Source organism: Camelus ferus, chromosome 4 (assembly GCF_009834535.1).
Source record: "Camelus ferus isolate YT-003-E chromosome 4, BCGSAC_Cfer_1.0, whole genome shotgun sequence".
In the NCBI taxonomy this organism is placed as follows: domain Eukaryota; kingdom Metazoa; phylum Chordata; class Mammalia; order Artiodactyla; family Camelidae; genus Camelus; species Camelus ferus.
Window position 1 is genome coordinate 36,783,676 of NC_045699.1, and position 25,290 is coordinate 36,808,965.

Below are 25,290 nucleotides of genomic sequence, written 5' to 3' on the forward strand. Positions count from 1 at the left end.
AAGCAGTCCAAAACGTCAGCAGTGTTGAGGTTGAGAAACCGTGGGCTAAACGAAATTACAGAAATTTTAACAGGTTGCTTCCGGATGGGATTATGGGTGATTTTTCTCTTACTGTAGAAAAAAAAAAGTCCCATATTTTCCAAATGTTTAATATTGAGCACTTATTTTTATAATCATTAAACAAACGGACAAAAAACACACACATAAAACTTAAAAAGTGAAAAGCAAACAACACTACCACCAAACAGTATCTCCCCAGACCTGGTTTATGAGTCTCCCAATAGCAGACATCAGAAGCAACATGCCTTAAGTGTTCTCCAAGCTAAGTCGGGCTGGCAGCGGGCGGAGGAGCCTGGGCTCTTTGATGTGAGATGCTGCAGAAGACCTTACTTAGCAAACATTCAAGGTTTCCAGTGAGTCATTTGCCTGTGGCTTTGCTCTGCTCGCTCAGGTCCTCCTGTGTGTTGGTTCTGGAGAGTCTGAAGAAGAAAAACAAGCTGTTTTGTTTCTCTTTAGTTTGCACTGTCATTGAGCAATATCTAGAACTCTGCAGCTGGGCCAGTGTGGAGTGTGTCAGGACCCAGAAAAGTCTCTGGGAGTTCATTATTTTAATATTAAAGTTTATATTAAATTTTAATATTAAAGTATTTAAATATTAAACATTAAAATAACATTTCAGGTTATATTCAGAGAGAGTAGTAGATATGCTCCCCTAGCACCATAAGGGTAGCCAGGAATAAAATAAAAACTACTTCTTCACTGAGAAGAACTATCCAAAGTGAAGACATAGGGGAACATTTCTAACTGGCCTATGTATTTAGTGAATGTCTTGCTCTCTCTCTCTTTCTATCTCAGCAAAATTCCTCATCAGTCTCATTATTTTGTCTCAGCCCATCCAAATGAGAGTTAAATCTCTTCCCTTTTCCTAGAGTCTTGATGTCCGATTCAGGAAAGCTAAACATAAAGTTACGAGTTTGTTAAATAACTCAGGTTGCATTATTTTTAAGATTCCAGGGTCACAGGGAAATTCTGACCTGAATTATCTGGATGAACTGTCACAATTGTGCACTGCTTTGTCTGTTCAGATTTGGCAAATGCAGACCAGCACTCATCCAACGGGTAGACTGGACCCTGGCTCACACAGCAAAATAGAATTTCAGGCTCAGTGATTTCTAATCTGTTACCACTTGCCATTTGATGTTGGAAGAGGGCAGTTTGCTCCGTTGATCTCTATTTCTATTTTAGCTTTTGAAAAATTGGGATGATAATGGTTATTTGGCTTACATGCTTGTCAGGAAGAGTTATTTGAAAGTGCTTTGCAAATATAAAAATGTTCAACAAAATTGCAGAGTCATCTAGATGCTGCACCACCTGTCTGCGTCAAAATCCATACCCCTTCCAGACTGACTTTTCTAGCCCTACTCTCCTATTCTTTCTTTTGTTAAAAGGTATTTAGATCACCTTTTAAATGTTTTTTGCATGTGTGTGTGTTTTCTATTCTATTAAAATATTAATTTCTTGAAAAGTGTGTTTGTAAGTTAAACCTTTTATTTTGAAAAGTTGTGTAATTTCCCTTTCCAACAATTCTTTTGCATTGTAATAAATGCAAATGAAAGTGTACTTTTCTCTAGAAATGGAACAGTCTACTCAGCAATCATAAAAATTCTTGTTTGAAAAACTGGAGGACTAAGGAAGTCACATAACTTTTCAATTGGATACTGTATTGAATTCAAGTGAACATATTTTGATGTAAGGAATGAGCTGAGCATCGTTTTCTTCTATAACTCTTTAAAGTGGACTTCATTCCAGTGTGAGACAATAGAATGAAAACCAACAAATTTCCTTTAGGAGAATATTTATAAAGAGTAAGCTGGAATAGACAATAGACAATAGACTAAGAGATATAATTGTACATAAATAACTTCAACTGAGTTGAGTTATAGAAGAAAAACCAGAAACTGTATATGGCCCCCTTTTACCACAGTGTTAAGGAATCAGTTCAAACACCACCATTCCGTGACCCGCTCTGTAATGACCAAGTCCTGTTCTGAGTGGCTACAGCACTCAGTGTTTCTCATAAGGAACCACAGTAGTGGATGATAAGCTCAGGAGCAGAAAAATCCTAAAAGCAAAGAACAGAACCTAGAACAGAAACAAACTGGGATGGGCAAAGAAGAACCTGCAAAACACACAGACACCAAACCCAGATAAATATGGCATTGTAGTAGCCATGACAAAAGAATGGTTAAATTTTGGAAAACTGAGATGAAGAAAAATCATCCATCCATAATTCTGCCATCTAAAAAAGAAAACACACATAAAAAAAAAGAATGGCTAAAGAAAGAGGGTAGTGGTCAGTCAGCTATGTCAAATGCTGTGAGGATTAAGAGGTATCCAGATGGATTTAGCAGCAAAGGAATCATTGACGCTGAGTGCAAAACGCAGACCTCAATGTGTTTAGGAGGCATTAGCTATTTTGGAACATACTGATTTCAGGTTGAATGTAGGGAAGAATCCCATTGTTTGAAAGCTTTTATTTGACTGAAGAATATCAATTCATTCTTAAATAGGTATGTGAGAAGGAGGCTCTGGGTCTGATATGTCTTTGACTGAAAGAAAAATAAATAATACTTATGCCTGATAACCATGACACATCACCCCACACTTGTTAGTAGCTTTCTACAGCTTAAAATATTGTTAAAAACATTAATTATTGCAATATCCCTAGGAGGCAGGTGTTAATACTCACGGATATACAACTGTCAGACTCTGGTGATCGGATGAAAACAACTACACCATGAGTCATAAGTTACTACTACTTACTTCACGAGAGTCATAATGCACAGGTATCTATCTAATGGTGGAAGCAATGTGTGAATGTCCCACAGGATTGCACACGCGTGTATAAACATTTCCAGCCATTGATCTTTATATAACTTTAGTGAGATAACAATTAATGCTCTTCTGTGTCCTTATATATCCTGAGTCAACCTCGTGCACTGAACTTCGCCCTAATGTTCTCTCAGTTTACAAGTACGTTTGACAGAGTTGTTATTTTCTTCCTTTTGTGTTTATTGCCTGTCTACTTCCACAGGTGTTGTTTTGCAAGTTTCATCACATCTCCTCAATTAAACTTCACTTTACTAACCAAGCAAACTTGATAATTATTGTTTTACTTTTCTGATTGAATTGGGTCCTGTAAGGACACTGATTAGCCAGAGATACTTAGATATGATTTTCCCAGCAAACAAGTATTTCCAATCAGATACAAGACAATGACAATAGCAGGACTATGTTTTTAGACTTCTGGAGAAAGAGGAAAAATTAACGTAGCTGTGTTTAGGTTTCTGCTCATTTTCCTCTGAACCATGTAGAGGATTTTTTTGGAAGTAGAGAGACCAGAACTGAGCAAGTTAAACTATTAATTTTAAGAGATCACAGCAGTGGAAAAAGAGGATGATAAAATGAAGTTAGCATGTTAGTGTCACTACAGGCCATAGTGATAAAACAGAACAACAATGTCGACAAATAGCAGATAACAATAAGGGCTTACTCCAAGCCCTCATTGTTTTCAGCTTGTTTAATTTTCACAGTCGTCTGAAGTGAGTCCTGTCCCATGTTAGAGCACAGCTGTGTGGGGATCAGCACGGTGGAAGTGACTCGCCGAAGGTCAACAGAGGTAGTGAGTTCAGAGCTGGGGTTTAAATGCAGGCTGTCAATTTCAAACTGCTCTTCCACAATTCTGTCTCTGCTTCTCTACCTTTTAGACACACTTTCAAATACTGGAAGGTTTGACAATAAAGTTAGAGATGTTTGAAGGCCCCAAACAAGTCAGTGATAATTACAACCTGATCATTATTACTGTCTAACAATATCTCATAGTGCTATGAAACACCCATAGTTAACTGTTCTAGCCACTTGTTTGCCCTTGAACATTGATTCATTGTTTAAGTTGAACTGCCTCCTTCCCTCACAAAGGTCTTGCAGGTTCTAATAAAAAAGGATTTTTTGCGGGGCAGGGGAGGAGGGTGGTGGTGGTGACCGGTTTCTACATTACATCATTTTTTAAAACTCTTGTTATGCACCAAATTTACCCCATCCTGTGCTATTGTGTGATCCACTCAACTTGCTGTCTGACAGATAACATGCAAACAGTGCTCTTATGTAATTGACATATTTTAATGTAATTTACATTTTATAGAGTTATCAGTGTACGTTTGTACCATACTATATTGTTTGAGAACCAATTGGTTTTTTTTTTTAAGTTTAAGTGAGATTATACGTGAAAATCACTGACATTTATTATTACTAGGGGAGGGATAGATAATTAGTTTGTTTCACAAATACTTGCATGCTTACTGTGTCAAACACTGTATTAGGAATTGGAGATACAAGGAAGATACAATCTAACCTATCAAAGACTTCCCTAGTAAAAAAATAATCATAATGGGATTATTGGTATAATAACAGTTTTTAAACTGTCACATGGATATACAGAGAAAGATCCAACTAAGTTTTGGGGGATTACAAAAGAAATTGTAACTGAGATGTGGCACTTGAGCTGCCTTTCAGATTAAGGAGAAAGTTACCAGGTAGACAATGGATGTTCAAATATAGGTCTTATACACAGAGGAATACAGCATAAGCAAAGGTGTAGAGATATAACAGGATTTGGGGGGGTGGGTATGATTGAAGCTTCGATTGCATGGTCACAGTAATGGGTTGTGATGAGAGGAGGTTGGAAAGTGGATTGAGATTGGACTGAGAAAAGTCATCCAGGTCAGATGAAAAATTTGGCCTTACTTAGGCAACAAGAGCCATAGACAGTTTAAATTCATCATTAGCTTTATATTTTATACCAGTAATTTGACTTTCCTTAAGAAACATGGATCGGAGGGTGATAGGAGCAGACTCCAAGGGACCAGTTCATCAAACCTGAATGCCAGTAGTTCAAGAGACAATAAAAGTCAGAATCAATACAGTGGCAGTGGATTTCAGAGTCTCAAAAAAAAAAAGAGGACTTAAAACGACCATTAGGGATGGGAGGAAGATAGAAAATGAGGGAAAAGAAGGAGTTAATGTCTTTAATGATTGATGGTGATTTTGCTAAGATTGGTGATACTGGAGGGAGAATAAATTGAGAGAGGAGAGAAAGATACTTATAGAATTCTAATTTTAATGTATTGAGCTTGAGATGATAGTGGAGCAGCCAAGAGCCCAGGCCCTCTTTGGTTATCATTTCCTAGGTGATCATATCAAAGTTCTGGTAATAACTTCAATCTCTCTTATCTGTTGTGGGTAAAGAAGAAACTTTGAATCTTGCATACAATCCTTTACTCTGCAATTTAGAAAAAATATATTTTTACAAATGATAGTTTTTTTGTTATTTGACAAAATCAGCTTAAAACTTTCCCTACAGTTTCCAAATTCCAGTAACCTAGGGAAAGCATTAAATTGTGTTGATAAAATTGTTGGCCACAATCTGCCTGTAGTGATGATAGCTTAGAATCATGAAGTAGCAATATTCTAGCCCAAGAGAAAACAAACTTTATCCTGAACACATGTGTTCTTTTGCCTTTCTCATCTGAAGTCACTTGAAAATTTTATTTTTCCATTTTGAATAGTGGATTCTGCTAACAGTTTTAAAAGCTTTTCTCCTTTTAGGGGAGGAGGGGAAAAGTTTTTCCTCCCTTTTGTCTGATAGCTGAGGAGTGAAGATTTAATCGGTGAGAAAAATATACACACTACCAACCTCAGAATGTTCCTGCTGCTTTTAATGTTTGATGTGCCTGACAGATTACCCTTTCAAAACAGGATAATAGGATAGGTGGTGCTGGAAAAAACTTTTCCATCCAAGGCAAAACCTCATGGACATTGAAAAGAACAGGCATTAGCCTTGTCATTTGGGGGAGGGGAAACATGTCCTTGGGGCCCAGATTCTATAGTGAAAGGCTTCCATCTCTTTAAACACACACCCCAGGCTCCCTCCAGAAGGTGTAATGGAAAGAACATCGAACAAGAATCAGGAGACTTGGCATCTATTTCTGACTCTGCCGCTTTGTGGGATGGGCAAACCTTACCACTCTCTGTGCTTCGGCATCTTCATTTGCAAAAATTAACAGTTGCATTAGATTACTTCTGACTTTAACCAAAAATAAATACAATATGTTTTTGAACACCAGCTACTTTCATATATATTCCTGTGCTCAATATAGATTGATTGTGAAAGAAAAAAACAACCCAAAGTCACATTATCCATTGTTTACTAATGAGAAGACTAAGGCTCAGGGAATTCGAGAGATTTACTCAGTATCAGGAAGTTAGTGAGCATTTCTGAGGCAAGGCCTTCCTTTAACCATGTCCTTTCCATAATATTGCACTGCTGTTAAACAATTTCTGTTATTTGGCAAGAAGAACACGACAGATAGATAAAACTGAAACAGTAAAACTACCTACTATTCCTTACCTCAGGCAGACACAACTAAGAATTTAATGTAGTCTTCAGAACAACTCATCTCAAAGCTTCTAATGGCTGCTTGGGTATCTAGAAAGAGATCATGAAGAGGTATGAAAATTCAACAATGGGCCCTTTCTTATTCTTGCCAAGACTGAAGAAGCACAATTTAAAAGCTGAGGAGGAAATAAAATACTGAACCTATTGTATAAGAGAGATGCCTTGCAAATTATGAGGTAGTTAAAAAAATGTTTAGGTTTTTCCTTATCATTTTACAGACTACATGTTTTTGAGAATTGATATTTGTCCTTTGGAGGGGTGGGGATGCATTAAAGCATTTTGTGTGTACATTTTGCATGTACACACATCCACTTATTTTGGTAGTGACTGATGGACCATCTGTAGAATAAATCAAGAGAAAGGACTGAGTCATGACAGAAGTGAGATCTTAAAAGAGACCAGTTGTTTAGAAATCTCTTCTCCACTCCCTCATCTGCCCTCCTCAACTCTTCTGAAGGCCCTGGGGAGTCAAGGGCTATCACTATCTTTTCTTTGAATGTCCTCAGGAAGCTGAGAATAGGACTGGCTTAGGCTTTGTGAGGGGTACAGGATTGTGGGTGAGTGATGTAGGGAGAGGGGAGACCAATCCTCTGCATTGGAGGGAGGATGGATAGTGGACCACAGATGTTAAAAGAACAGAGAGGGGAACTTGACAATGATAGGATGGGAAGGAAGGAGAAAGAGGTCAGAAATAAGAAAAGATCACAAGGAGGCCCCACTGTGAATAGCTGGAGTCCTTGGACTCAGATAAAAAAGCAAAGCCTGCAGTATTAGGTTCTTCTTACCCTTGTCCATTCTGCCACAGACATACCTTGCAAATTGATTCCACCCACTTCTCTGTAATCTACTGCTACTATTTTAGTCTAAGACCACTCTCCTCTTTCCTGAGGTTATTGCCACAGAATCCTACCAGAGCTGCCAGCACCAGGTACTCAATTATTTTCATCTCTTAGTACATTCCACACAGTACAGCCAGAGAGATCTAAAATGCAAATCAGATCTTGTTGCATCCCAGTCTTGAACCCTTTCATTGCTCTCCACTTTGCCCTCATGGTCAAGTTCAAGCTTTCTAGTGTGGGGGCATAAGTCCCTTTCTGATTTTTTCTGCTTATTTCTCCTGCTTCAGGCCTCAGTACCCTCCACCTCACAGATGATGTATCAGCCATAATGAGTTCCTAGTAAGACTCTATTGCCTTTTCTTCTCTATCCTCAAGGCTTTTCTCTCTGTTGTGAGATTCTCTTTCCTCTTCCCATGATGTCTCCTTCTAAACTTTTCTCCGAATAATATGTAATAATCCTTCAGATTTCAGAGCAGATGTCACTTCCCCAGGAACATTTCCCTGATCTCTCACTGCAAACATGTTCCCCCTGAAGTTCCCATAGCACATGGTGATCACTTCATAGTAGGATTTATCACACCTTCTTCTGGTAGCCTGTTTAATTGTCTGAATTCTCCACTAGTCTTTAAACTTCTCAAGTATAGAGACTTCTTTGTGCATCATTTTAACTTCTTTCCCCAAAACAATTTCAGGTATTTGACACTCACAAGAAGTTTGCCCTTCTTTCCTTTCTGTGGAAGCAGTAAATGGCTCTTAAGCATCATCCACAAAATAGCTCTCCAGCTAAAGACAGCTCAGATACTCATGTAGTCTTATTTTGCCTCAAACAAACAATTCTGCCTCTTGAGTTTGTTCATTAATCAAGACTTTATCCTGGAGCTCTAAAAATTGACTGTTACCTCCTGAGACATCCCAGTCTTGGATTCTGTTTTATTCCACAGATTAAATTTACCTTTGGCCAACTTTCCATATCTGTGGCCCGTGAAAATTGAACTTGGGATTGAAAACCTGTAAGTAGTTGGAAGTGTGGGAAGGAAAGAAAAGGGTATGGGGCTTCTCCTCCTGCACTTCTCAAACTCCCAAGCTGAACTTCCCTCTTCAACGTGCTCCTCTCTGACCCACACTCAGTCACAAAGATTTATCTGTGTAGGAAATATATTTCCCTACACGTGTCATAGTAGAGCTCCTACTCTAACCATGTTTCTTGGATTTCTGTCCCTGTCTGAATTCTCCCCTTTCCAATTAAAATGGAAACTAGATTAGAACCATATTCTATATGGATATGATCAGAATAAAATAAAACAAGAGAATTGCTTCAGGCATAGAAGCTTACACTGTAAGATTCAGTTATTACAAATAATTATTGCTTAAATACAGTGTTCTTAATCAGCATTCTTAAATATTTTGGGTCTTTAGAAATTTTTTGTTTATTTTTCATTAATATGCAGTATCTGTTATCTCAGTGGATTCTAAAATGGTTGGCTAACCTTCTGATCTAAGATGGGGGACTGAACATTTGTATTGACTAATTATGTTTCTCCATACCTCCCTAAAGTAAAACTGTAGATGTACAAAATGAAATAGACCTGTACAGCAAAGGAAAGGATGAGCAGATGAGAGATTCAAGAAGAATTTTCGTAAATGAAAGGTAAATTTAACAGTAGAATATAGAATTATCAGATGTGTTTGGAAGACCAACAGCATGAGTAAGACAATCCCCCCAAAACCAAATTGACCCCCTTGGAAAATGGAAGTAACTTGAGAATACAGACATTAACTAAAAATAAGTCATTGAAACCAACAACTAGTTATTTAATGTATTCAGAGAGAATTGGGAAATCATCACATCCATAAAATGATAGTACAGTGAAAAAATCTGTACTCTGTGTCAGGGTGTGTGTGTGTATGTGTGTGTTTAAGTATATATGGGTAAGAACCAGGAAAATCTTCATAAAGGAAGTGCTGCGCTGAGCTTATTGAAAAAGTAGATGCACTGTTCTCCAGAGAGATAGAGAAGCAGGGCATTTGGGGCAGAGGAAGCAACATTAACAAAACACAGTGAAGTCCAGAAAACTGTAGATAACTGCACAGAGATTACAGGGCTGAAGTGTGCATAGAAAGAGGTCAGCCTGCTGAGGTAGACATGAACTAGTTCATAAAGGGCTCCAGACTTTTGAAGCCATGCTAAAGAGTTGGTATGTTTTTGTTTGTTTGATTATATTGTCGGTAATGAGAAACAAACACTTTTGTGGAGATAATTGAGGAAGGGATTTATATGATCAAATGTGCTTCAGGTTGATTGCGCTGAGTGCTGTTTGCTAGATGGATGCCAAAGGTTAAGACTTGAAGCAGGAAAAAGAACCAATCGATGAGAGAGCTTGAGCTAAGGTGGTGGCATTGGGGCAAGACTGCACTTAGTTGAGCCTGGTGGCAACATTTATCTAGACAGAGAATATAGGATGAGGAGCAGATTTCAGAGGAACATAATGAGCCCTTTTTTAGCTCCTTGTGAATGTTCAGAAATGGCAGCTGGTGTTGCATAATTGTAAAATTGGGGCTTAGCTTAGTTATTGGCTTCTAAGAACAAAATGCTTTCCTTTTTTTCCTCTGGCCTACTCTTTGAAAAATGACACCAAGGGGTGGGGCTCAAAGGGTGTTTTTTTGAATAAAGACCTCTTTATTCACATCTTTCTTTACCTCTTCTGCCCCTTCTAGACATTTTGGCTGGTTGTGCTGATTACAGCAGTAATCCATGATCGTGGCAAAAGTTCAAACAAAACAAAAATGTAGAAAGTACAGAATAAAGCCCTTGAAGTAACTTCCCACAGATAACTTACACTAACAGTTTGGTCTACAGTCTCCCAGATTTTTTTTTTTTTTTTTTTTTTAGCGTATATTCTTTTACTTGACCATGCACTATATTTTGTGGAATCTTACTATCATACTGCTTTTTAATTCATTTCTTTCATTTTTAAGTTGAAATATTTCAAATGTACAGAAAAACAAAGATAAGATAACCTCTGTATATCCAGCACTTAGATTTAAGAAAAATCAACACATTTCCAAATCCTTTCGGTAAGTAAAATTTCAGATATAGCCAAACCACGTAATTGCTTTCACTTCTCTCTCTCTTTCTCTTTCTCCTCTGACCCTTTCTGTATCCCAGAGGTTTGAACTATCCTGAAGTTGGTGTGAATCAGTCTTGTGCATGTTTTGAAAAAATTTTCTACATATGTATCTGTCCAGAAACAATATATAGTAACATTTTCTCTTATTCTATTATTTACATTAAATGTTAATACTTAGATTTCATACTGTATATATCCTTTTTCAGTTTGCTTTCGTTAAATGCAACATTATACTTTTGAGATTTATCATGTTACTTCATGTAGATTAATTTTACTTTTAAAATCTACTCTGTGATACACAATTCTACTTTTCTGATCACCCAGTGAGAATAACACCATGTTAGCAACAGTGCTGTAAATTGTATCCTTGAACATCTCTCTTTGTATAAATATGAAAGACTTTCATAGAAGTGGGACTATGGGAGGTGCCTGTACTCAGCTTTACTAGATTGACAGATGGCTTTCCAAAGGGGCCATACCAGTTTACATTCCCACCAGCCATTTGTACACTTTTCTGCTTCCTTTCATTCTTTGCCAACACTTGCTTTTTTTAGACTTAAAATTTTTGTCAGTCATGTTGGTTACAAAATGGTAGTTTTATGTGTCAACTTGACTGGGCCATAGGGTGCCCAGATATTTAATTAAACATTATCTGAATGCGTCTGTGAAGGTATTTCTGGATAAGAGAAACATTTGAATTGGTAGTAAATTGCCTCCCCAATCGGGGTGGGTCTCATCCAACCTATTGAAAACCTGAAGAGAACAAAAAGGAAGAGTAAGGGGAAATTCTGTCTTCCTGCCTGTCTTTGAGTAGGGACAAGGATCTTCTCTTGCTTTCACAATAGGACTTGGATTAGAACTTATACCATTGGCTCTCTTGGTTCTTCTGACTTAGACTGAAACCATATCATCAGCTTTCCTCTCCAGCTTGCTGACTTGACCTCCATAACTGCATGAGCCAATTCTTTATAACGTATCTATATCTGTCTGTCTGTCTGTCTGCCTATCTATCTATCCATCCATCCATCCGTCTCCTATCGGTTCTGTTTTCTCTAGAGAACCCAGAGTGTATTAGCATCTCATTATTGTCTAAGTAGGCATTTCCCTTAATAACTAGCAAGGCTGAAAATTTTTTCCCTACATCAACCATTTGGATTTTGTCTTGAGAATTTTCTACTCATATACTTTACCCATTTTTATGTGTCTAGTCATAGCCCATCCAATTGTTCTTTCTCACTTTAGGGACATCCTTTCCATCTTCACTCCCTACACCCAGAATTTTTAATGTCATATCTGTTTGAATATAAATTGAAGAAAATGAAGGCTAATGCAGAATAAAGAAGGGTGGTGTAGGCAGATGAGCAGTGTGTCCTTCTGTAAATAGGGGGTTTAGAATAAGAGGAAGTAAATGAATGTGCAACCTCAAAATCCACCTCTCACAAATGGCCTCAGAGTACATGATGACACTGGCATGCTGTGCAAACATTTTCTACCCACCACAATGATTCTGTACTGCATGTGGACCTTGGAAGAGAACATCCCTCACTTTAAGCCATTAAGGAAGCAAGTAATAGTTTTCCTTTGTATGGTTTATAATGATCCTAAATCACTCTCAGAAAAAAATCTCACTCATTTCATCCTCTTTAATTAGGATTTCTGTTTTTGCAACATTTTAGTGGTATTTATGTCAAATGTTTACTTTTCAGAATGTCTCCCTTTTTGTCTTTTTTTTTTTTTTTTTTTCTGTTTTGATTAGGCTATAGCCATGCTCTGTGTTCCACGTGGATGTTCCTTGGAAACTAAGCATTTTTGAGATGGCAGGATTGGGACTAGTAAAAGAGAACAGGATGATCTGTGAGCAGTGTCTCCTCCAGTTAAGGTGGTTAAGGAACACAGATAGGGGAGTGTGTTGAGTGACCTTTGTTTAATGGGGTGCCCAAGCCTCGGTGCTCCAGGGTGGGTGGCCGTCCTGACTGGCCCCGTGGCTCAAGAACTGCTGTGATATCAGGGCTGCGAAAACAAAGATCTGAGTATGCTGCCATGACTGCTCCCATTACAGAGGTGGTACTCCTTTCCAGCTGAAAATTTTCTTTTGCCACAGTCCCCATCAAACCAGATTGAGTTGATGGTCCAATTTCAAAGCATGTTTCCTTTTACAATAGGCATTTCATATCACTCTTTTCTCCAATAATGCGGAAACAGTTTTGAAACTTGACTGGAAACCTTATCCATCCACAAGGAGATTGTAAAAGGCCACCTGCTAACCATAGGAATCCCAGACTGATACAGGCTGCCAAGTTCATTTAAGGCGGATAATGGTTATTTCCCTATCACTTTCTACACCTATCCTCACTCTACAATAGGGGTCATGAGAAGTGTGATGCGTGCCTAAGGTGAAACTTCAGAAATCAATTCTTCTGAAAAGTGTCCTCTACTTACTCCTCCTACAGTCCCCATGTCCTCTCACATTTCCCTGTGTGTTGGTCAGAGTTTTCCAGAGAAACAGAAACAATAGGATATATACAAATATACATGAGAGGAGATTTATTATAAGAATTGGCTCACACAATTAAGGAGGCCAGGAAGTCCACCTGCTGTCTGCAAGGTGGAAGAACCAAGAAAGACAGTGGTGTAATTCCGTCAGAGTTTGAAGGCCCGAGAACCAGGGAAGCCAGTGTCCAAGGGCAGGAGAAGATGATGTCCAAGCTCAAGTAAAGAGAGCAAATTCACCCTTCTTCTACTTTTTTGTTCTATTGAGGCTCTCAGTAGGTTGAGTGATGCCCACCTATATTGGTAAAAGCAATCTTCTTTACTCAATCTACTGATTCAAATGCTAATCTCATCTGGAAATACCCAGCAATATTATCTTGCCAGCTATCTGGGCATCCCTTAGTCCAATCAGGTTGATATGTAAAGTTAACCATCACACTGGATTCTCCTTCATTGTTGGAATTACTCATTCATTGTAACTTCACTTATCTGTCTCCATCATAAAGCACAAACTCCTAGAAGAGCAGGACCAGTGCTGTCTTTTCGATCCTCCAGACCTGTATGCTTGTGGGATGATTTTAGTGGCTGGAGTTGGGTGTGGGGAAAGGAGCCAGCTGCCAACTGTCATGAGGCTCCTGTGCTCCTTTTGGCCAGCCTTCTCCCCTCCCCCACCCTGACCTCCTTTTCACCTCCATCTCTCTGCTAAAAAGGAGATAAATAATACTACACTTGCACAATGGGTTTACATGTATTGTCTCATTTGTATTATTATTCCACAATAGTAGATGAGGTTTGAAAACTAAATACCATGTTCTTAAATTTGCAGATCTCTGGAACAAGAATTGGGAACAACGACAACATTCTGAGCTTCCCAGAAGGTAACAACTATGGGGATTTTTGTGGACATCTGAGAGAAGTACATGCACAGATGGTTTGCCTTTTATTGGCCCATTTTGCCCAGAAGGCAACGTGAACTGAAACAAAGGAGTCTTATATCAGAAGGGTGTGGGGTCACAGCAGCCTTCAGGGTGGCTCTGGGTCCTTGCTCTGGTCTCTCTCTCTCTCTTTCCCTTCCGGTTTGTTCTGTATTGCTCATCTTGTTACTTCACAGACTAGGACTTGTGACATTTTTCTTCTCTGGAGTAGAAATGACAGAACTGTCAACATTAGTTTCTGATTGGTATCTCTGAGTCAGGCAAGAGGGCTGGGGTGATTAAACCTGGGTTCACATGTACCTTCCCGATAGCCAAACAAGTATTCAGAAGTATAGGAAGAGCTTGTTAGGGAAAGATACCCAGGAGAATGGTTTTGTTGGTAAACTCAGTGGAAGGGGGGTGTCTTTTGTTTCTAAGGAGAAGGCTCTGCTTGGGTGGGAGCCTTGTGGCAGAATCTCCATTAAGATGTCAAAGTAAACTGTATGAAATCACTTAGGAAGTAGCTCAGATTCAAAAATCCAACTTTATAGACAAGAACTGTGATCATGGTAAGCTCGGACAACTGTAATATAGTTGGCCAAGAGGAGCCCCGTGAATATGTTGAATAATCTCAGCTTGTGTGCCAAGTGTATCATGATCTTTTCCCTCTCTCTTCTCTCTCCCCTTTCTCCTGCTCCTCCTCTCCCTTTTCTCTTTCCTCTCTGACCTCTTCCTCTAGACCCTCTTCCTTCTAGTCTCTCCCTTCCCTCCTCTATCTCCTGTGATCTCTCTTTCATGTGCTCAGTTCCCGTTTGCATCAACAAACATGTACCGAACTCGTGCTTGTGCCAATTACCGTGCTAAGAGCTGAGCTGTCAAGGTGAATCAGTTCTGTTTCCTGCTCAGCAGCAAGGCATGATTTGATGGGCTTTGCCAGGCCCCTTCCTACATCCCTAGCTTCTATTTCCTAAAACACACCCCACTCATCAGCCTTGGCACTCTTTTTTTTTTTTTTTAATCTTTTTTTTAGGAGAGGTAATTAGGTTTATTTATTATTCTTATATATTTTTCTTTTTCTTTCCTTTGTGCAAGGGGGAGGTAATTAGGTTTATTTATTTTAGAGGAGGTGCTGGGGATTGTACCCAGGACCTCATGCATACTAAGCATGCACTCTACCACTTGAGCTATACCCTCCCCAACCCTTGGCATTCTTATTCTCTAATATGGGCAACTGGGATTTTTCTCCATCTTATCAAAATTATCCTCAGAAAAAACTTGTTTTTTTACTGACTTGTAGTGTATAATCTAAAGGTGCAGAATGTACTTACTGTGTAACGATTGTTTTAGATCAAGTCCCCTGGGTAGAGCCTCCAACTGCTCCTTTTCCAATAACATCTCTGCCCCTTGCTCCTCCTCTTAGAAGTTCTGGAGCTGCCATTGTTTCTGCCCTCAGGTGGCTCACCACCTAGGGAAGTAATGTTTAGTTTAATTGCTTTAAAATTCTTTAATCACCCTGAGAGTTGATATGACTGGGTGGCACAACTGATTTAGAAATGCCCAATTTAGCAGACTGTTGTGCTTGAGCCCCAGGGATGGGTGAAGCAAAGGAACAAGAAGCCAACGATTCTCAGGACACTCACTTTGATTGCATAACAGGGAGAAGTGTCAATTAACACAGGTACTGGCCGGAACACCCCATAATGCCTCCATTTCTAGTCAGATCAAAAACAGTTCACCCTGTAAATAAGTAATAGCTTAGTTTCTGTTGCAGGCTGATTGAGATCAGCTAACCTTTAGGCAAAGAGCATGACTCTTTCTTGCTAAAGCTTTTGGCAAACTCTTTTCAGCTTTATGCAAAGGATTAGGTTAACTCTTGTAAAACTGGTTCACCAGGAACAATGACTAAGTGGATTTTTTTGTATCTGGCATATTATGTCTGAGCAGCTGTAAACACATTTACAAGCTGGAGTTTCAAGGGAGGGGAGGATTAGCCTGCTGGAAAACAAGCCAACTGCGTATGGGCCTTCACCCAGCCAGCATACTGTGTTTTCATCTTCACTTCTTGCAATTTTATTTTCTTTCTCAAGGACTTTGACCATGTCATTTTTCCTTTAACACTAATAATTTCTCTCCACCCTGCTCCCATTGTGAATGTGTGTGTGTGTGTGTTTGTGGTGATGCTTTCTGATATCTCAACAAGGGGTGGCGAATCCTAGGCAAGTATGTCCATGTTATTAAATGTCTGTCTGCTTTTTAACCTCTCCAATGACGAAAGCCAACTGACAAACAAGCGATGCTCTTATCCCCCTCTTTGAAGTCAGCGAATTTGAAAGCCGAGAGAAATTTTCTTTCAAACAGGAAGTGTTTCAGAGTCTGAACAACTTTGCATTTAGACAGTGCAGCTTTCAGTTCCAGATCTTGGCAGTGGGGCAGGCAGGGGGTGTGGCAACTACAGACTTTGCTACAGGGCAGTGTTTCCTACGGTGTGTTCCCAGGAGTTACCGACAGGAGGGACGCTACAAACAAATTTACTGAAACAAGGATTTCCAATGAGGGACCTTTCTTAAAGTATTAATTATGCTAACATGCCTTGGGCAGAGTCAAGGATGAGTTATAATACGTGTCATTTTTCATATTTATCATCGAAACCACATCACCCGCAGCCTTTCTCTAAGCCTAGCATTATGAGAAACACACTTTAGTGGTGCCTGAGGACCCAGGGAAGGAATAGAATGAATGAGGCCTCCTAGAATAGAAAACTCACCCATCATAGTTCCAGTTGATGCTGGTTGGTGGATTATTTTCCACTTTCTACCACTGAAATTGATCTGAGGAGAGTAGACCGAAATGAGGACTGCTCTTTGAGGATCCAGGGCTTCTGGAATTTTCCCTGTTCCTCTTTACTACGACCATGTTCACTTTGAAAAATCAGCATAGTCCATTTGCTTACAGAGCTGAGCCTTTCTTCACAGTGAGGGATTGTAACCACCCATATAGTTAGCATGATTTATAACCTGTTCATTAGCCTGTTTTAAAGTTCAAGTCAAAATCTGGTAACCTAAGTACACACTCTAACTTTTACCACTACCCTTTCTTCTTCCCTGCAAGCTGCTTTCTCTGGTTTCTACTAACTCATTACTGCCCTTGAATTTACAACTTTGTCTCCCTTGTTCCCTGTGTCACCTGCTTGGTCTCTGTTGTCCAGGATTCTGCCTTGGAACTCTCAGACTCACTTTTCTATATGTCCCTGGACTCAATTCTGACTGGCCTCAGAATCACCCAGTCTCTTCATGCCAGTCCCTTTGATTTCACTCAGTCTTTTGATTCAAGGATGAGGCCTAGAGATCTCCACTTCTAAATGGCAGCCCAGTGGATTCTGATGCCTGCCCAGGATTGACAAACACTGAGCTAGGTTCTGGGAACACAGCCCTCCTGTCTTTTACCCTGGAGCCCCTCCTGGGTCATGATTCCATTTCCCCTACCTCTGCCTTTCAGAGGGAATAAAAATGGAAGTATTTGTTAAAGTTTCTACTATGTCCCAGGTGCTTCAAACATGTTATTTTGTTTAATTTTCACAATACTCTTATGGAGTATATACTATCACCTTTATTTTGAGGATAAGGAAAGCAAAATTCAGACAGTCTGGGCAATTTTACCAAAGGCTTACAATTAAGGAATGACAGAGCAGGGGTTCAGCCTCCAATCCAGCAGAATCTACAACCTTGCTATTCAAAAAGTGTGGTCCCTGGGATCTTGCTAGAAATGCAAATATCTGGGTGCCATCTCAGATCTGCTGAATCAGTTTCTATAGGTGTGGGGTCCAGAAATCTATATTTTATCAATTCCCTCCAAGTGATTTTGATGTATCCTAAAGTTTAAGAAGCAACCTAGAGTACCATATATTTCCCCACTATATTGCCTTTGTCTTTCCCCTCATTTCTTGCCTTGGAAGAATTGCCTTATTTCTTTCCCAGTAACCTCATTATCAGCTCACTGTGCAGCCTCACTCGTATCTTTCTCAACCAGCAGTTTTATTACACACACCCTTGTCATTTCCTTTACAACATTTGTGGTATCTGATGAGTCAGCATGGGGCTCCAATCTGGCTTCAGGTTTTGCCATATCTTGCCTCAGTTTCTCAACATCTTCCCTTGCATGTTTTAAGGCATTGAGGACACTGACTTCCAACCTTCTTTTCTAGACTTGGGGGTGCACACGGGCACATGGGCACATACCTCACCCCTGCACTCCTCCCCCCTTAAATTTGATCATACCATCTAGCTGCCACATTCATTTATATATACCACAGCTGGGAAATCCACACTGGTGGTCTACTTCAATTTCAGATTCCCAGACAAAGAAATGCAAACATCCAGTGGCCTTGGAAAGGGTCATTTAGCATTGAACTATGTCTCTCCCAAGTGAAGCAAGGGTGGGAAGATTTTTGAACATGAATCTGCTGATAACATGGCACCTCTTCAAAACTTGAATCTTATTCAGGGTGGGATGATGTCCAAATCAAACCAGAAATGCTCCCATGCTGCTCTGCCTTTAGTGAGAGGTTTCAGGGTGGCAAACTCCTGCCTCTTTCGATATATGCAGAAAGTTCAGGTTGCTTGACAAAAGTCTGATTGCTCTATAAAACAGTTTGATCCTAACTTCAAAAGAATTTTTATGCTATTTGAACTATATTTTAAAAATGAATTTATTCTAATATCTTTAGCCTCATAAATAATGCATAATGATTGGTGAAGAATTAGCATTTTGGAGTTCAAAAAACATAAAGTTTCCTTGGATGGCTGATGCATCATATTTATTTATTTATTTATTTATTTATTATTTATGTCGACGTTTGGTTGATTTACAATATTATATTGGTTTCAATGTGCACAACATAGTGATTCAATTATTTTTATAGATTAGACTACATTTAAAGTTATTATGACAATAGCTGTATTTCCCTGTGCTGTACCACATATCCTTGCTGCTTATCTATTTTATAGAGTAGTTTGTATCTCTTAATCCCATACCTAGTCTTGCCCCTCCCTCCTTCCCTCTCCCCACTGGTAGCTACTAGTTTGTTCTCTATATCTGTGATGCACCATTGTTAAATAGAAGAAGAGGAAATAGAGGGGTGACAGGGAAAACTTAGTTCAGTGGTCTTTAGCTTTTCTTTTCTTTATTTATATTTAGCTTCCCAGATTGTTTCTTCAGTGCCACCTTTCACAAAAATATTCCATGCATAAGTATTAGGTTGTATCCCTGGCCATCTATAATGGTCATGTTATTCTGTTCAGTGGTTTGCTCATGGAATCATAGTTGGTATGTCTAGATGCATTGGATCCATTTATATCTTTCTTTCTCCTTTCTAAGTAGATTCTCCTTGGGTTAGACTTCTAAACATGAGCATTCTTGGGTCAGATTAATTACTAGAAGAAGAATTATAGCTTTCCCATACAGTGACTTTACAAGAAGCATCAGTGAAGCTAAATTTCAAATTCTGCTCATATTTCAAATATATTTTTGATACATTTTGCTTAGCAGTTTATTTGACTTCTCATCTCCACTGGTTTTCCTGCGTAACAGCATAGAACTCTGTAAATAAAACCCAATAATGAGGAGTGACCCAAAAGTCTGGTTATTTTTATTAGTAAACTATTTTGGGGGAAAACACTTCACATTTCACATTCTCATGCTCGACAGCACTGTAAATAAGTCTGATTTTTTTTTCCCCTTGGGTTCAAGAGAATATTTTGAAGATAACTGACCGAAAACAGAATTAGGAAAACAGTGCTATCAGTTTTCACATTGAATAACTTTAGAGGGAATGATGGCATCTTTTACTTAACAATAAACATTCAAGGATTTATAAAAGTTGGCAAACTTCAAGAAAAACACATTTAGAAAATTGTGCTATGATTTAGTGTTCTGGCTATATAGCTTATTTACTTTTTTTTTTTCCCTAAAAGTTTAAAATGAAATTTAAAGCACAGTTGATCTTGGCTTGGATAGGCAGCCTGTGTATTAACTGGGGATTTAGTGAATATGGAAGGGCTGATCTACTTCTAACAGTGAGACCCAAATAGACCCCTTGGAACTTTCCATAATGGTTGATTAGGCTTTTTAAATCCCTCTTTCCTCCCTTCTTGTTGGCTTCTGCCCTCTTTAGTTGTGTGCTGATTTGTTACATATAATCCTGATATTCTAGAATTGCTACCTCAATTTATGGGGGAGAAGAAAATTTAATAAAACCCTTGATTTTAAAATCTTAAGTTTTTCATACTAGATTTTTTGAGGGGAATCATTTAAATTTATTTATGTTTTAACAGTCTCCATGGAGTAATGATTAAATGTAAATTAATCATCACCCTTTTTCAGTATCTTACTTGTTAAACCCATGCTAACCCTCAGAAATATTGAGGAACCTCTAGTTCCCCATTCAAAATTTCCACAAATTAGAAACATAAATGTCTTCATTGTTATTACAAACAAACAGGCAAACAAAACCAGTGACAACAACACAACAATTTTTATACTTCTAGGATTCTATGTTAGATATTGCATGAGGGTTATTTACTAGACATGTTCTAATGATCTTTTTTATTTAAGAGCAGATAAAATAATGTCACTACTTTAACCTCTTTGGCTCTACCTCTTGACACATGGCTCTTCATTAGTCTTAAGAACAAATTATGCACTGAAATTCCAACTGAGTCAATTGATTGCCTATTCAATATCCTCTATGAGAAATCTTATACCAGAGCTTTTGTTTCAGAACTAAGTGTCAGAAAAATTTTGCTTCCCGCAAGTAATGGCATGTTTTCTCCTTCTGGACAATGGGAACCATGCGATTGAACATATTTTCCTTTGTGCTTTACTGCCAGGAAGCTCAGTGCCAAACTTGTAGCCCAAGTTGTATGGCAATATAAAGTCCTATGGCCTATGTAACTGGGCTCTTGATATTGATCTTCAGTCTTGAATTTAGTTGACAAAATATGCCACTATAAATTTTTTTGAAGTATCTATAGGCTACCTGAAATTATTATGGAATAAAGTATGCTATAAGTAAACCAATAAGTCAGTTGTTTGACAAACAGTGTAGTTTTGCAGACAGATAACTTTGTGAGTGGTCTTTAGATTCCTAGTCCAACCCACAGAAGCCCGTATCATTTCAGTATACATTTCATGTTCTTTTACCACATGGCAGACAGATGTGCTCCTGATAGGGAAGTTTGTAAGTAAGTGTTAACAGAGCTCAGTCTCTCAAGGGTCTTGGAGACTATAGGAGGAGAGACAAATTCAAATTATGTAAGACTAAATAAAATAGTTGTTAAATAGCAATAAAAACAATTTGATATAAGGGTACAGGGAAAGGAACAGCTTATTCTGCAAGGACTTAAAAGATAGAGGTTTTTCAAAGGCAAAAAATTGAAGGCAGGTCATTTCAAGCCACAGAGGCTGTATGAAGAAAGCTTAATGTTACCAAATTGCAGTGAGAAATGACAAAACAATGTTGTTACAGAACATTATTAATAAGCAATAGATTATCATTCATACTGTTTCTTGAGGAAGACAGGTTTATGTAGAGGTGAGTAGAACTTTTTAAAGGGGACTTCTGGGAATTTCACTATACTAGTCCTTATCATATGCACTGCAGTTTTAAAATTGCATTTCTCCTTTTTTTAATAGATAAGTTTCATTGGCATTTCTCGAATGCCTATCAATCATGATTGGGGCTATTTCTGAGTTGACAGTCATAATGAAGAGAGGAAGCAAAAGAGGAAAGGAGAAGGCTGTGCAGGAAGAAAAGGGAAGGAAAAATGATGACAGGGATTAACTGTATTTTCCTAAGGTAGAGAGAGCACATGAGGATAAAGAGCATATGAAAGTCCTCAAGATAATGAATTTCTCTGGATTGGAGTTGACCAAAGTACAGAAGGGTAAAGAGACTATGGCATATGGAGACTTCTCCTTGGGAAAGATGTCAGTGGAAAAGCTATTGGGTCAGATTGCCGTCAGGATAGAACATGGTGGTGGCTTGACAAGGAACACAGTTTGATACAATCAAGCCATCAAGCATTATGATGTGTGCTGTGGACAGGTGGAGCAGTGGGTGTGGAGTGGTAGAGGCACAGGTGGGTGGGTAGGAGAAATCATGTACCTTGGGTCTTGCTGCTACTGATGTCGGATTCCACTGGCCATGTCACCACCTGAACTGTTTGACTTTGGTAGCTCATTTACAACATCAAGAAGAGCTGCTTGAGTAGAACCAAAGGGAATTTCATAAACAGCAATTGCAGTGATTCCTACTGGCTAAGAAACAATTTATACAAGGGCTGATTTCAACACGCACTAATGTATACAGTTTAGCTGGCGTTTTATATGGAAACTTTAATAGACCGTTCTAATTGGTGTTTAATTTACATAGATTAGAGGGTTCCACAGGCCCACACATTAGGGCTTGGGGATTTTAGGCCATTTAATGGAGATGCCAGTTTGATTCAGATAAATAACCAATTTTAGGGACTCTTGCTCAAGTTTGCCTGATGTAGCTAGACTGTCTTATTTTATTTTAATTTTTTAATTAATTTTATTTTAATTAATTTATTTTTTATTTATTTAGGCAATGATTGTAATAGTAAAAGCTTGGAGTCAACTTAAATGCCCATCAACAAGGAACTGATTATATGAGATATGTCATTCCATAACATTAAAAATGTGTCTTTAAAATAATGAGGCATGTAATGACAACATGCTGTCTAAGATACACGTTTCAGTTAAGAAGGAAGATGAAGAACAATGTGTAAACTATGCTAATATATGTGTTTTAAAAAGAGATGATGTCCCACATACATATCACCCGTGTATGCCTAGTGTTCCTCTGGACGGCCACTAATGACTGTGGCTGGCCCTGAAAGGGAATATTAGGGGTCAAGAGTAGGAAGGGAGGACTTAACTTTTCACTGTTTCTTTTCAAACTAGTCAGTATTAACTTCAGCTTCTTTTACTTACTCTTGTCCAGCGGCTTGAACTAGCTTTCCATCTCTTTCCAAGATTCGGGACAAAGGGAATCGCTGTGTCAGCATCAGGCAGGAGAGCTTTGATTTTCTAGTCCTGTTCTATGTGGATGTATCTCAGATTCCCACACAATCTGGGTCAGAGCAGCCCAGCCTTAGTGTGAAGTTTTTTTTAAAAAGATTCTTCTTCAGAGGGATGAATGAGAAAAATTCCCTCCTTATGCATGGAGATCAAATGGCAAGCAGAGTGGGATGGATCCCAGTCACCACTTATTTCTGAGGTTAGGTACTGTTGTGCAGTCTGCACACTTGTGTGGTGGCCCTGAACTGGGTCACCTTGCTGGAAGAGACTATGTGTTCCAAGCACCTCCCTTGGTATAACATTAACAGAAAACTCAAGCTCCAGGTAGATCATTGCACCTGCCCTACTTTTCCACCTGCCCTCACAGTCTTCAGGGTGACAGAGTCCAAGGAACTAATTGTAAGTTGATGTGGTGAATGATATGAGTGCTATAGAGGAGACTCCATGAAGGGCTTTCAAAGAATGAAGAGGAAGCAATTCTGTATGATGGTAGTTGCATCAAGTGGAGCTGTCTAGGTCAGTGTTCTCTCTGGGGCTGTCTAAGGGACCTTTGACAAAGTTTGGAGACATTTTTGGTTGTCTCAGCTGGAGGTGGTGGTGCTACTGGCATCTAGTAGGTAGAGGCGAGGGATGCTGCTGAACATCCTACAATACACAGGACAGTATGCCCCAACAGAGAATTACCTAGCCCAGAATGTCCATTGAGAAACCTGGTCATATGCTGTGATAACAAATGACTTTTAAAAATCTCAGTGGCTTAACTCAACGAATAATGATATCTGCCTCATGCTGTATGTCCAGCGTGGGTTGGCAATGTAGCCCGGTTCACCGTAGTTCCACCAGGGAGTCTGACTGATAGAAGATTCATTTCCATGTGGGCTTCCACCATCACTGTGACAAAAGAAGTGGACTTGGTGGATGGCCCAGGAGATTTTAAACTTCTGCCCCAAATTGGCACATATCCTTTCCATTTGCATTCCACTGGCCATAATTTATCATATGACCAAGCCTAAACTCAAAGCAGGTGGGAAGTGCATTTTTGTCTTGTACCCAAGAGGAGGAGAGTGTGAATTGTCTTGAACTGCCTCGTGACCATTGTACTGATGGTAGAGGTGGTTGTGGCAATGGTGCTAGGATTTAAGGAAGGCTTCTGTTATCCCTCTATTGCTGCATAACAAACCACCCCAAACTTGGGGGCTGAAGACAACAACAATCATTTAATTAGCTCCTGAAGCTGAAACCTGGATATGTCTGGAAGGGAACAGCTTATCTCTACACCATGTGGCATCAGCTGGGGCAGCTCGAAAACTGGGAGCCGGAATCATCTGAAAGCTTAATGGCTCACATGTCTGGCAGTTGATACTGGCTATAGACTGAGACCTCAGCTGCGACTGTCAGCTGGACCGCCTACACGTGGCCTCTACGTGTGTCTGTTTGGATTCCTAACAACATGGTGGCTGGGTTCCAAGGCAGAAAGTAAATGCTGCCAGTTTCTTAAAGCCTGTGTCTGGAAACTGGCACAGCATCACTTCTACCAGATTCTGTTTATCGAGGAGTTATAAAGCCCAAATTTAAGGGGAGGGAACATAGACCCCATGTTTCAATAGGAGGAAGGTCAAGGAATCTGGGAGCCATGTTTAAAACTGCTTCTTAGGTCAGTGACAGGGTTGAAGAAATGACAAGGTTCCTTCAGGTGGAGTTTGGGGTATGAGTATTCTGGACAAAGGTACATTCGAGTTGAATCATTCTCAGTTTTCTAGATGATCCTGCCTCATAGCTACTCATTCCTAGTGCTGATGTAAGCCTTATAAGAATGTTTTGATCCAATTATAAAGCACATATCAAATGTACTGTTTCACTAATGTGAACTGCAAGTCTGGGTTTATTCTGATTTAATTGTCTATATTGTACATGATTCATTCTAATGCAAACAAATGAAATTGTTAAAAATAAAAAAATAGCACCATCAAATTTTTCTGTTAAAAACTTGTTTTTGTTTAATAATAATAGTTTAGTTTATAATAATATTTTATACACCTCAGTTTTGGGATTTAGTAGATTAGTGGCACTCATTCTACTTGGGATTCATTTTGCTTTGAACTTCATTGTTCAATTTAGACTTTAAAGCAGGCTGGACTTGACCTGAAGCACTTTTGTCAGGAATCAGATGCAACAGGGGTTGAGGAATAGCGTAAATAGGACATCCTTTTCCTGATTTTGAGAAGGGGATTATTACCGGTATTCACGTGTGTTCCTATTTTCCTATAGCATTGGCTGTGGGTCACAGAACCACAAAATTGTAGAGC

The 25,290-nt window shown here is 39.0% G+C and overlaps 1 protein-coding gene and 1 long non-coding RNA gene across 20 annotated transcripts in view; one reads left to right on the forward strand and one right to left on the reverse strand.

Annotated features, from left to right (window-relative positions):
• Positions 1-25,290, forward strand: part of TMC1 (transmembrane channel like 1) — a 310,690-nt gene that overhangs the window by 114,630 nt on the left and 170,770 nt on the right. For all 19 annotated transcript variants that reach the window (XR_004319262.1, XR_004319261.1, XR_004319264.1 and 16 more), the window contains one exon: positions 13,798-13,849. Coding sequence is in view for 9 of the 19 variants with exons in the window: in XM_032477847.1 (XP_032333738.1) it covers positions 13,798-13,849 (52 nt within the window). In the remaining 10 variants the exon portion in view is untranslated. The remainder of the gene's footprint in view (positions 1-13,797; positions 13,850-25,290) is intronic.
• LOC116663156 lies at positions 248-23,408 on the reverse strand. Its single transcript, XR_004319272.1, has 4 exons — positions 22,898-23,408; positions 15,214-15,350; positions 6,467-6,544; positions 248-479 (listed from the first exon to the last, which is right to left on the reverse strand). It is a non-coding gene; the product is annotated as an uncharacterized LOC116663156 (long non-coding RNA).